This window comes from Apis florea, unplaced genomic scaffold, assembly GCF_048593485.1.
Source record: "Apis florea isolate Af1SG1 unplaced genomic scaffold, ASM4859348v1 contig_3078_pilon, whole genome shotgun sequence".
Classification (NCBI taxonomy): Eukaryota; Metazoa; Arthropoda; class Insecta; order Hymenoptera; family Apidae; genus Apis; species Apis florea.
Window position 1 is genome coordinate 1993361 of NW_028256702.1, and position 15401 is coordinate 2008761.

Consider the following 15401-nt stretch of genomic DNA (forward strand, 5'->3'; position numbering starts at 1 on the left):
AACGACTATACATAAATTATTATGTATAGACGTTAAATTAATTGGAAAACTTTAACGTGATAGAATAAACAATCCTGTTTTCCTCAAATATAATCAAAAATAGCAAACAATCTGCACTTGAAACTTTATAATTGATTTAAAATTATAAATAACTTATTTAATTAAAATAATCTTCTGCAAAATTATCAAATGTATAAGAAAGTATGAGAAAAATAAAAAACTATAAACTTATCATATTATCATTTTATATATAATTCTATAGATATGATCATTAATTTACATTTTTCAATGTAAATATATCAGTATTTCTTTCTAAAACAATATAAAATACACTGTTAAAAGAAAATGAGCTGGTTTTATATATACATATAACATTAATTATTCTTTATTTAATAAATACGAGTAATCGTAATTAAAACACATGTATTAGTATTTAATCTCATATTCTCGATAAAAAGAATTTTCATATATTCATCACTTTTAAATGATACACTTCTTCAATGGGACGAAATAACCATGCAACAGTCGGAGAACGACTGAGAAGCTCGCATTCTCTTTGTATCGGTGCGCATATTTACTGCGCACTTGCAAGTGGGAAAAAGAGAAACGTAACCGAGCAAAATTAAAAAAAGAAAAGGACAATCAAACTATGGCCGTTGACCTCAGTAATCATTGGAAGGGGGAATTGTTAGGTAGTAGGAAACTAAACTGTTAGAGTGGGGATTTCATGAATGATCGATGAGTTTTGCGTTTCAGAATCATGGAAGCTATCGCTCTAGGAAGCTCTAATTGTAAGATGTTGACCTCAGAAAAGATATGAAAAATAGATTGTATTGTTCAATAAAAAATGTTTTTAAAATTTATCTCAATTTATATGTAAAAAAATTTATTTATATTAATTATGAATAGATTTTATTTTTCTAAATTTAGATTTACTTTTTTTTTTATATTAATTGCATTTAAAATAATATTCATTATTATTACTATCTGTGACTGACATTAAATTTCAAAATTTCAAAATAAAGAAATTATATCATGTATATATTATGTAGAAACAATTCTACTTTTTAATATAAAATATAAATATTATTATAATATATTATACAATAATATATTGGTGTTATACACAAAATATACAAAAATTGTTCAACAATATTTTCATGCTACATGTACTTATTGTTTTCTACTTCAGTTTTAAAAGGATTACAAATAAATCTTTCAAGCATAAAATACTCGTAATTCAATACGAAAAGAAAATAAATTTTATGTTATAAATTCGACATTATTATAGATCAAAATTGTAAATTTATTTACTTGAAAAAATATAAAATTAATTATTTTAAACACTTGTTGATATATATTTATATTTAATTTTTCTTGTTTATTTAAAATCACATGAATTCATAAATAAAATAATTTTTATTTTTTTTAATAAAAGATGTGATACTTTTGGAGAACCTAAAAGCCAAAACAGACACAAAATTGGTACACAAAAATATCGATTAAGACTTATTTTTTTACATTATATACGTTTGAAATTTGCATTAGACGAAGCGAGACAGAGTGAAATCACTCTATCTTCGTTACACTATCATTGTATTTTATTCCCATCTTGCTTTATTCTTCATCTTACTTCAATCCCTTATGACTTAATAAATAAATCTTAACTGACATTTTGATACGCCAACTTTTGTATTTTGGTCTCTAAAATCAATTCTTCAAAGATTATATTAATTTCGTATACATACATGTTTACATAGATATTGCAAATGTACATTAAAAAGAGATATCTCAAGTACTTGGTATTTAAGTACGTGGATAAATAGTTGTTAAAACAAACGTGAATGACGCACGAGAAACTTACGGCCACGTCAGACGATAGAGGAGAATGGTCGATCGATTGGACGCGTATGAAAGACAACAAACACCTGAGAAGTTCACATGGATACCGCAAAATCAGATGTTCTAGATTTTATTTTTACTCGGATATATCGATATAGCTTACCTACATGGAGTTTTTAATCGATAACACGAAACCAGCTTACCGCTAAATTTTTACCTACCTCGATTGCGGTTAACCATTTATGAGTTCTTAAAAATAAAACGACAAGTTTATCGATAATACCGATAAATTCATCGACATTACGCGTATACTTGAACATTAAATTGTTACCAAGTGATCCAAAACCGAAGGAGAAATTGTCTAAGCTTAAATCATTTTAAAGAATTTTTTTTCATTGAGTTTAGAATTTAAAACTTGTCAATTTTCATTAAATTCGTATCATTTGATGTTTTTTTCTTTTTTTTACTCATTTTTCTATATTATTTATGAAACTTTATATTTACGTTTCATAAATAAGATTTTCAAATTGAATTACAAACTTGAGTTTTTATATGTCTATCTATATTTTATCTAAATAATTAATAAACTGAATAACATTAAAAATTTAATAAAATGTATTATTTTTGAACATCTATTATGTAGACTAAATCTTTTAAATATTTCTAAAATCCACTATAAATTATAATATAATATAATTATTACTAAGATATAACAATTATATCGAAAATAATATTTTAATAAATTTTATTAAATAGTTTTTTGTGTAAATATTTTTGTTCTTATGTAAAATGAACAAAATTAACAGTAATTTAAATAGATAAAAATAAAACATATTTCTAAATTTCTCCAAATTTAAATGCAAAACGTAATGTGTACATTCTGCCTCTATATGTAAATGTTTTACTCACCACACCTTATGTAAATTTTTAATTTTTCTAATTTATTTTCTTTTCTAATCTCTAGGATAAAGATAATTTTCAAAAATTTAATTTAAATTTAAAAAATCAATTTTATTCACTGCTACAAACAATAGTGTTTACAAAATGTTTATATTTAAATTAAAAATCTTAAAAAAAACAATTCTTACAAATCTTAAAAAGAACTTTTAATTTTTTTATTTCTTGATATTTAAAATTTTATTTAGTTTTTCAATAATCCAAATACTTTTATAATTTTTATAATTTTCTACGATTTGAAATAAATAGTACTTTTGATTTTCATTTTTAATAATTAATTTATTATAAATTTATATTAATTTAAAACAAATTGAAATTTATTGATTGAAAAATATTTTTTATCAAAGAATTTTAAGTTATGGAGAAATATTCTTTTTGCGTAATCAATAATTAAAGCTTTATTTATTTTATACTATGTTATCATGATTATTAAAATTTTATATTATAAAATTAAAAATATATTATCTTTTTTTATTAAATTGCTGCATTGATTATTATTATAAAAATTCTGTTTAATATTTTTACATATATTTCTTATAATAAATTTCTTATAATAAAATATATCGGCAGCAGTAATAACACTTTGACTTTGAAATACAATTATAAAAACTATTATCTTTATAATAAAAATTTTTATGCAAAAATATTATTTACTTATCTTAATTTTAAAAATTAATAATATTTACAAAAAAAAATAAAGAATATGTATTTAACATGGATATTCAAAATTATGTAAAACAACTTTTATAACTTAAAATTTTATTAAAATTAATAATAGAAGTTAATTTACTAGTTTTTAATATATTTATAATATATTTATACATTTTATGATACAATATTATAATACAGTAATAAACTGGAAAATCATACGATGAGTATAAAATAAGGGAAAAATATTTAAAAATGTATATTCTTAATTTAAATAATGTACATGAATGTACATTATTGAAGTGCCTTATGAATATTAATGATAGTCTATTGTGATACAATATATTTCTTTTTCCAAGTTAGTAAATTATCTATTAGATTGATGGAAATATTTTATCAGTTTTTATAATTAATTCGAAATAAATCGAATAGTTATAGTCGAATTTCAAAACTCAACGACGATTTAAAATTTTCGAATTTTCCAGATTTCACCTGATGTTTTTGGATAGGAAAAATTTAACAAACGAAAATCTCGTATTTATAAGAATTTTGCTGAAAGATCATTATTTTTTCAATTGTAAAAACTCAAAGATAAAGAAATTCGTAGCTATTATTTTTAATTCTCAGCATTCAAGACAATATTTTATATAATTTATTTCTGTTAAGTTATAGAAATACCATTTTATTTTTTGAAATAAATTTCAACTTGTGAAGATCGAACTATTCTAAATTCCAATTACAAGGATTAACTAGTCTTAAAATTTATTCGAGTCAAAATAAGTTTATATTTGCATTTATCAGAAATCAGATACAGACATATCCTAAATTACAAAAGTAAGAAAAATATATAACAAATAGTTGGTATTATGAATTTTTACTTATAAAATTTTTCATAATGGAACAAAAAGAAATGAATAAAATTGTAAAACTTCTGTTATATATAAAATAATCATAATTTATTCCTGCGAAATTTCATTTTTCTCAGATAAATATGTGTTCTAAAAATGAAGATACCAAATATTCTATACTCTCATTTTTTGAAGAATGAAATTCTTTGCTATTATCATCATTTGCAATTTAAATATTTTATATTGTTCATCAATTAAACGAAACAATATATTATAAATAATTGTACAAGAATCATTAAGATTGACCATAATGACGCTATTTCTACCACTTTCAAAAGATCGTCCTAGAAATATTATCGATCATTACATACGATCGTATTTGTCTTTTATTCTTTTTAACATAGTAAAATATGGACTCGTTAGTGGAACGACTGGTTTCTCTGTGAAGCACGATGGTACGCACCGGTAATTAACGCCACGTCATTTAAGCAATTCACTGATAGTAATTGAAGCCTGCTGCGCAATGGAAATTGTGGTTTGCCGCGATATGAAATGCCGCGTGTCGACCTAATTTCAATCCGTTGACAAAGTCGACGACAACATCAAAATTTTTCGCTTCCTACGATATCTATTTTCGTAACGAGTTTCATATTCTTTCAAAAACTTCTCTTATTTCACCAATTAGATCATCGAGATTCTTTTAGCAATTTTTCATTTTCATATTTTGCTTCAAATAAATGTAAAAATATTATTTATAAATCAGAATACGATTAATTTTCTTTATTGTATTTTGCATGCAATTTTTATCATTCGATTTTTAATTTCAATAATTCTCTTTAATTATAAAATTGTAACCTTGGAATCAAAATCAATAATAGATATAAATAATAATGATCCATTTGATTTTTTTAAAAATCTGAACAAATGATATTAAATTTTAAATTCAATTTTAAGTAAAAAGATAAATAAATATTAATAAAATTATTGATAGAGGAACCAAATTATAATTTATATAGGAAATATATATCTTTATAATTAAAATATAAATATAACTCGTATTTATAATTGTACCAAACTAAAGGTTGATAAAAATTTCCATGCAAATCCGTACTAAATATTCGTTGTTGCATTGCACATATTAGCTTCAAAAATTAGAATATAACAAGATAAGATAAAGGTGTATTATGTGATTTATATCTAAGTTATGAATTTTTTTTATATCATTGACCTGCATATTTTCTTGAATGTCACGTTGTAACGAGTTGATTCCGGTATTTATTTATCCCTGATAATAGATAATCAACCGTGTCGTGCAAGTATGCAAAACGTATGATCATTTATTGTTCTAGCATACATACTTACGTATATATATTTTTATCACATATAAACATCACATTATACTTAATAATTTAAGTGATTAATTTTATTGAAATATATTTATTGTAATTGATGAAAAAAAACGTTTTATTTTTATAACAATTATAAAAATCTCGATTATAAAGTTTTTTAGAATAAGATTTCTGCAAAACTTCATGTACAATTTCAATTTATAAGAAAATGTAACATAATAATGTAAAAATATTTTGTTTTTATAAAAATTATTTTAATAATATATTATTAAAAATAATATTTAATGAATAAATATTTATATAAAGCATTAAACCAATTCTTTCGAAAAATGTTCGTATAATCGAACGCGTATATTTATTCAATTTATAATATAGAAATTAAAATCATGTATTGAATATAAGAAAATTATTGCTAATTTAATATATACATTAATTCAATTTTTGAAAATTGAATACTAATTCAAAATATTACATCATTTTTGAAGAAACAATTTACATTTATTACATGTATAATAGATATATGAAAAAAAAGGAAATATGTACAACATACAATACATAATTATATATGATGAATATTAAGAAAGTTTATTATATTAGATATTATTGGTGATAGATCAGATGATGACTGATGCACTGACATTTTATTTTAAGATACCTTAAATTTATTTAATTAATAATAATTTATTTATTTATTAAAAATTTATGTATGATTTACATAAAAAAATAATTACATAGAATATTATCAAAAGATATAATAACACAATTCACATTTTGACCACGAAAATTAGAGATAGATATAATAATTTGTAATTCATATCATAAATGGACTTAAACGCAATAATCTCGATCTCTTTAGCTATGCATATACGATTGGAACATGTCGAAAGAGGATTGGTGTTTATTTTATCTGTTTTATAATTTATGCAAATGACTTGATAGCATTTTAATTATTAGATATATATAGCTATTGTAAAGCTAATAATTGTGTTAGGAAAATTTTCTCTATCTTTTATATATATATATGTTTCATATTTTTGTCTTCAGATTATCTTTCCAAGATTATCTTTCCAAAAAGTATTTCAAATAAAATGAATATATTTCGAGATAAACATAATTTATATAAATGAATCGTTTTCCTGAATTGAAAGATTATAGAGAACATGAAGATCAATTTTATTTTAAAATTAGAAACCTGTATTTTTTTAATAAATCAATTGATGTAGTTGATCATTCTTTATACTATTATTATAATAGAGAAATATCAATTTAGATGTTTTAACTTCAATTTTGTAAAAGTTGACATACGAAGAATAGAGAGGAAACAAAGCAGTTTTGCATTTGCTTGCTTCTGATATAGTCAACTTCAAAAAATGAAATTAAAATATTTTACTATCTAGAAATATTTTATTATTTTATTATAACTAGCTTATTAGCTGTGTTGATTAATTCGAAAATATTTTAATACTTAATTCTGTAATTAAAGATCGAATTTAGGATAAAAATTGTACAATTAGATATATGTTTGATATAAATGAATAATAAATGAGAATTTATGCATTTATGTATTTTCAAAAATATTATAAAAAGAAGTTATTCATTTTTTTTTTCTTTTTTTCAAAATTTATCTATGTTTATTTAATATTATTATCGAGATATTGTTTACTACACTATTACTGTCAAATATTCCGTCATAATTTCGATACTAAAAAAATGTTCAATCAATTACATCAACAATTTCTGATGAAATACAAATACAATCTTTTGATTAGTTTTTTATTACACATTCTCTACACACGTAGACATTCATAATGGATATTTTCAAACTCAAAGAATATTTCTTCAACCAATTTAATCAGATATATCAGAATTAATTTATAATCAATATTATATGATATTCTGAATATCAAGAATTAACATTTTAAAAGAAAAAATAAAAAAGAACATATTAAAATCATTTAAAAAAAATAAATAATATCTTATGTCTTTTGTCTAGAAAAGATTCATTTATATTCTTAAAATATTAAAATAAATTCTTGAAAAATATTTTGGAATATTGAATATTATGAATATTGATTTCGAAAAATTTTTGCATCCAAAAGTTCAAATGAAATATAGAATATTAATTCTTCATCAGTAATCATTTTTTATTTTTTGAAATATTGAAGTTCAAGAGCTAATTGTATCTATAATAAAATATGAAATAGAATGTCGTATATAATATTAATCCGTTGTTAATAATCTTTATTATTAAAATTCATCAAAAGTTTTTTTTGCTTTTCAGTTTTAAAAGATATTTATACAAAAATTTCGTATTACTTTAGAATGCTATCTGATAATTTTTATTCGTGAATATTAATTTACGTTTCTTTTTTTTTTTAATACTTACAAAATTCGAAAATTGGAAAATTTTGAAACAACAAGCATAAAAATAATCGAATGTTCATTTTGAATTTTACATATAATTTTTCTTATTCATTAATTTGTTCTTTTTCATTATTTCTTTGTTTTCATACGTTTCAGGAGCATAAAGTAATTCGATTCCGGAAGTCGGTGCCAGACAATGTTTCACCGGATGATGGCAAACAACGAGCCGAACGTGAAGTGGAATTCGTTAGGTTTGTGGCTTCCTGCTTTTTGGGCCCATACACGCAAATCCCTGAGATTCTTCGTTACGATGCGAAAGACATTACTAAACTTTCAGAAGCCATTCGACCTCTTCGATCAGGTAACTTGATTGAACTTATTTTATTTTAAAATTTTTGTACGAAACACTATAAACACCATTTTGAAATTTTGTTTAAGTTATCGTTAAATTTGACAAAGTTTTTATTGAGGATTATATATATTTAAAAAAAAAAAAATCATATATTTGAAAAAAATTTGGTACTTTGGTAGGAAAAATTATAGGTAATTTTATTCTATCTTATAATTTTATTCAAATTTCATTTGCATAAAATAATTGATGAAATATTATTTAAAATAATTAAATATTATTTATTTAAAATTAATAAAGAAATATGTGAAAAAAGAGAGAAAACACAAATAATATCTGATATGAAAAATTTACATTTTACGAAATTTTTATGATGAAATACAATGCTGTATTTTTAAAATAATTGTGAAAAAATGTATTATTCCAGAATTTCAAAAAATATAGATTATAATATAACTTTTAAAACATAAAAATATCATACAAAAAATTAAACGTAATTTAAATATGCTTAGTAATAGTTGAATTTTGTTTTGTCAAATACGTTTTTATAATAATATTTGAATTAATTTAAATTTAGATTATTATATTAAATTTCTAGAAATGTACAAAGAAGAAAAAATAAATATTACATTTAAATATGACGAATTTCTCGGTATCTCAAAAATGTAATTATTTTTTTTATTTGTAACATATAGTTGTTTAAATAATAAAAGAGAAACGAAAAAATAATTATAAAAATATTTAAACGTAATATGCAAAATTAAACATATGATTAAAATTAAAATAATTTTTAATAGATATTTATAATAGATATTTATATGGAATATCTTTTTTTGTATATGATAGAAATTGTTCGAAATATTTAACAAATTATTATTTTTTTTTATAAAAATTCTTAATTTTCCTTTTAAACATATATAGTAGTTTTCCGAATTTTTAATTCAATTCGTTTTAGAAATTCAAATTAACAACATTTCTTCTGAAATATTTGCACAATTGTAAATTCCAAAATATCATTAATAAAATTTATATAATTCATATAATTAGTGACTTTTATAGTGACGATTTATCAGCAAAATAATCATTTAGAAAATATAAATGTATAAGTAAGCTGATCGGAAATTGCTATTTAAAAACCATAAAATAGTTATTATGGAAGAGAACAATTGACGATCCGTTCATCAACGTTAACAGTGTTTACCGACGAGTCGATACCTACTTTACCATCAAATTTTTCTCACATAAAAACGATTTTATGGCTTTTCGGATATGTTCGACACCAACACATAAATAAACTTACCTGTTTTCTTATTTTTATTTTATTTATTTTTTTATTTTATTAATGAATCTTCATCTAAAGAAGGTAATGAAGAAATAAATCAATTTTAACGGCGATTATTTCACGCTTATTTTTCATAATATTTCTACTAACTCCTAGATAAATAATTGCATTTTGGCTTTAAAGTTGTAAAAGAATATTCTGTAAAAATTTTTCACTGCTCAGAAAATTAGTTAATTTCTACCATTGTCTTTTTGTCTTTAAAATACCAATAAAATTTATATATTATAAGAAATAAAAGTAACTCTCATAAAATATAACTATAAATATCTCATAAAATATATCTATAAATTTTCATTATATATATGTAATATGTAGTATATATATAATATATATACATATATACATACATATATACAAATTATTAATAAATTGAAATTTTTAAAAAGTATTAATAAGTATGATGTTTTTAAAGAATCGATTTTAGATGTCAAATAACAAATACCATAATTTATATACAAAAATATCAATTAAGATTTATTTATCATGATTATTATGAATATTTGAAATTGCATCAGATGAAGCGAACAGAGTGTAATGAAATAGTATAATCAAATAAACCGGTCACTTTATTTCTATTCCATTAATATGAACTTCAATTAGTTATAACTTAATAAATAAGCCTTAATGAACATTTTTATATATCATTTGTATTTGATATTCGTTTTAATCTTTAGAATTGATCTTCTAAAGATATTCTACAAATATATTAATACTTTATACATTATAATTTATGTCGATCAATTTATTCAAAAGTTCATAATCTCAATAAAAATTTTTAAACTCAAATTTTAACTTTAAAAAGATATAAATTACATCATCAGTGTTACACAAAATAACACCAATGAAAGAAAAATATCGTTATAATACAAATACAAACCATTATATTAATTTTCAGACTGACCCTGTGTCATTAAAGAATAATCAATTACTTTTCTTAATTTATTTTCTTCTTTTTAAATATTTCTCTTTTGCGTCTAATTTTGATGCAACGTAATTTTAATTCATTCCTTTTATTTTCAAAAATCATAAATTTTATTCTATCGCTAAATTTTTTTGTACGATTAATATCATTTTAAGTCTTCCAAAAAAGTGTAAATTTTATATACATATAAAATTCCAAAAATCAATATTTCAAACAATTAGCATTAATTTATTATTCTATCGCATTATAAATTTGAAATTCTCAAATTTTAATTTTCTTTATTAAACGATATTAAGAATTTATTTCTTTTTTTTTAAGATTTTTTAAGATTAAGAATAGTAAAATTAAGAATAGTCAACAAGCATTTGAGAAGATAGCTTTCTATATAAATGCAGATGTTTGTCGACACTGTCATTGTTCCCGAAAACGACAGGTGTCAGGCTGCGGTAACTTGCCTGAGACCTGCATATTTTTTTCAACTTTCATTGATCGCTCAGGTAGAGCGCATTTTTTTCTACCACGTTTCACCTGTTGGCTGCACCTTTTCTTGCCAGAGAAAAATGCAGGATGTGTAAAAACCTTTCATTACATAGGAGTTTTTCTGGCGATGAAATCTCACCCGTCATAACGGTGGTTTCTCGACTTTAGTTCCGCTCGTAAAATTTGAATATCTCTTGAAATTTGAGATATATCATGCATACAACCAATATTTAAGGATGAGTCTTCTCTGAAAGATAATTCATACGATTGAATTATTTTTTTGTTTTTCATATTATTTTTTATATAAATTTTTTGTTTTACATTTATTTCGCATATGAAAATTCTAATTTGCAAGTACTTTCGTTATAAATAACATATAATTATAAATTTATAAATAATTATATAAATTTATATATTTTCAATAATTCATATTTAACGCATTCAACAAGATTAATAAATTTAATTAAATAAATTAGTTTTCTATAATATATTCAATTTTAATAATATTTGAATTATGAAGTATATATCTATTAATAAATGTTTTTTAAGATGTTACTTTTTAAGAACATTTGTCGAAAATTTCATATATACTTCATATTCATTTTTGATCTTATTCATAACTTATTTATTGTATAAAAAAATATTTAGATAGAAATTATTTTTGAGAAGGATATAATTTAATGTAGTGTAATGTAATCTATATAAATAGATATTATATACTAATTTTTTTTTTGTGGATGGACATAGATATTGCATAAAAGTGAGATACATTTTCTTAAATAGAATCGTATAATTTTTAATACACTTTCTGTTACAGCACAGTTATTTCTTGTAAAAAAAAATATCGAATTATGTCGAAAACTTATTAGTTTCAAAGATATTCAATTTTTTAAAACTTACCTACTATTATGGAAAACAAAGAATGTGCGAAATAATATTTATCTATTCTTATTTTTATGCTATCCTTGCCTTACATATATTAAATTCCATGAGTTAAAATATTTTGTAAACAATTTTTTTTACATAAGTATTCAATTTTAAAAAATAACGAACTGTATTAATTAATGCATTAAGAATTATATGATTTCATTTAAAATAGAAATATTTAATCTTCATGTTACTTATGTATTCATCTACAAAAAGAAATAATTATATGCAAATTACATTTTCAAAAATATTCAATTTTCGTTTGAACACTTTTTTACCACAATTTATAATCAAATATGAGTATTTAAAAATTATGTCATGAGTATCTCATACATTAAAATCGAATATATAAATAATTTATCGATTACTATTAATTTTATAGTAATAATATTTCATTTTATTAGTTTGAAATTTGATTAAATTTGATTAAATCGATAAACTTTGCCTTGCAAATTTAAAATTTGCATAAATATTATTTTATTTCAAAAATATAATAAATATTGTCTCAGGCTTAAGTGCATTTCTATTTTTTTAAGTTTATATATCAGTACGAATGATTGGAGATAAAAATTGGCATGTTTAACTTTTACGACTTCTTTCATGTCTTATTGCGTGACATACTTATTTATTCTAAAACAACTTATATTAAAACACTTCCATAAAACTTTTAATAGATATATAACTTAATATTTTTATATAAGTTAGCAAAACAACCAATAAATGTAAAATATTCATAGAAATGTTAATGGATAAATATTCGTGAATAAAATTTGTACATAAATATTATTTTTCTTTAATTTTTCTATGCGCCTCGATATGATATCATCATTTAAAAAATATTTAAATATTAATTATATAATCATATAAATATTATATATAATAAATTTCACGACAAGATTGTCTCATTATACGTATAATATAATTCAAAACTTAAAAATTCTATTATTATATAATGTTAATCTACATTATATAATAATAGAATATTTTGTAAATATAAAATTCGAAATATGAATTATCATGTAGATGAATATCAAGATCAAAATAATATGTTACAAATGCTATTGATATTATAAAATTATCCAATATAGAAACTTCTATAACAGAAAAAATAATTGATTCAATAATATTTCAATGGATATAGATTAGTAAATCAGAAAATGTAGAAAATATTTGTTATATTTCAATTTCTAAAAAGATTAATAAAAAAAGAAATATTAATAAATATTAAAAAAAATTGGTATTTATTTGAATTAGTATCAATTGATAACAATTGAAAGAATCTCAAACAAAAAAAAAAAATAACAAAACGTTGAAAAAATTAAATAAATCCAAAATAATTAATATACAGGATTTATTTTTCGGTGAAAATTTTTCAAATTTTCCAAATTATATTAAAAAAAATGATAATATTCCTGAGGAAATTGAATATATATGTAAACAATTAAATATATAAGTGTTTTATGCAAAAAAAAATAAAAAATTTTTCATTTTAGATTTATAATATTTTTTACCTGAATCATCACATTTTGAGAGTCATCTCATTCAGACATAGAATTTAATTATATTTTTTTTTTTGATAATATAAAAAATCTATGATTATTTTTCTTTAATATTTTATTCTTTAATATTATAAATCTATATGCATTCACATTTGCAAATATATATTTTTTTGTTTAGATATTTTGTTAATTAAATATTTAGTTTACAATGTATTGTTTAAAAAAATATAAGTTGTCTTAGCCTATTTATACATGCCATTTGAAATTGTTTGGAATAAATAAAGACTATAAATAATTTTTCTATCAATTTAATATTATTAATTTAAATTAAATTTAATATTATAAGTATTGCTCAAAACTAAATTAGATTAATTTTTTAAATTAAATTATTGGACATTGTTCTTTTATTTATCAAATTCTATTAAACCTGACTCTTTAATTGCAAGAGAAAAGAAAACCTTATATATATGTTTACTGTTGTATGTTTACTGTTGTATGTTTACCTGCGTGCAATATTTTTTTCCATTGCGTTATATGTTTTCAACGAAAGGGTCACGCTTCTCCTCTTCTCCATATCTCTACTCACAATAATAATATTACTGCGCTGCATTATAAGTGTTGGGTTATACGACCTGTGAGATTGGAACAGAGAGCGTGACTAATGTTGAATTTCTGCACTTTTCTTTCTGCATCTTTCTACGAAGAGTGATCTAATAAATGATATCACAATTTATATTAGATAAATCTATTACATAGATGACAATCTGCATTTTTTTTAGTAAAATTGCAAATTTTGAATAAAATAAATTTGTTATCTTATCGTATTGCAAACCAAGCTATTTCTCAATTGGTGTCTCACAAAATATAATTTATCACGAGAATATCTCAGGTTACGAAAATTTTATTAAAAATTTAAATGAATAATATTAAGAAATTGTGATTTATGGATTTGGATTTATAATTAATAGATCAATGCGATAATGTTTACGTTATTATTTATATTTAAAATGTTTTATATCGTGTAAATTTTAAAATGTATTAATTCAATTTATATTATTTTAAATAGAAAAATTTAATTCGAAACTCTAACAACTTAAAAATCGAATCATTTCTTAAAATAAATTGTATTTATGATGGATTAATGAATTATATAACACAAATATTCAATTCACAAAATATATTTTATTTTTTATTAGTAAACGTACGAAACGTTCCATTTAAATTGATCTATTCGAATATCTGTCAAATTGAGATTAATTGATTTTAGGAATGATTTTAGGAAATTTTTTATTGCAGTAATACATGTAACTCGTTATTTCCTATACAAAAAAATATTTCTATCGAAAAATTTTTAGTTTAGGAAATATTTTAACTTGAAGTTTTTATAAAAGTTATTATATAAAAGACAAGAAAAAGTCAATTTGCGTGTTCTTTATCTCTCATATAAACTTTATAAATTTCAAATTTAAAATATTCAACATAAAAGATTTAATACTTTTCTGTAACGAGCTACGATATCATACTGTGATAAAAATTAAATAATTTTTAAATAAATTTCAAGAAATAAAAATTCAATTAATTTCAATTAAGAATTGAAAATTATACATCTTTTATACATCTTTTATATAAAAAAATTAATGTCAATTTTTCTTTAAAACGTTTTTTTCTATCGTTTAATATTTTGGCAGATATTCAAGTGAAGTATCGATTTAAATGGGCCACCCTATACACGAAAAACGAAATATAGGACACACTGTACGTACGAAAAACGTTCAATAATTATCATATAAATAAAAAATAAAACAAATAAGATGTATAGTATTTGCAAATGGTCATTTTTTCCGTGAACAGGCATATTTATTAACGTACCGTAA

At 21.1% G+C, this 15401-nt stretch overlaps 1 protein-coding gene across 10 annotated transcripts in view; it reads left to right on the forward strand.

Moving 5' to 3' along the window:
- The window catches only part of Ipk1 (Inositol phosphate kinase 1), a 262505-nt gene that overhangs the window by 219166 nt on the left and 27938 nt on the right, over window positions 1-15401 (forward strand). For all 10 annotated transcript variants that reach the window (XM_086908379.1, XM_086908381.1, XM_086908378.1 and 7 more), the window contains one exon: window positions 8165-8369. In XM_086908379.1, coding sequence (XP_086764505.1) covers window positions 8165-8369 — 205 coding nt within the window. The remainder of the gene's footprint in view (window positions 1-8164; window positions 8370-15401) is intronic.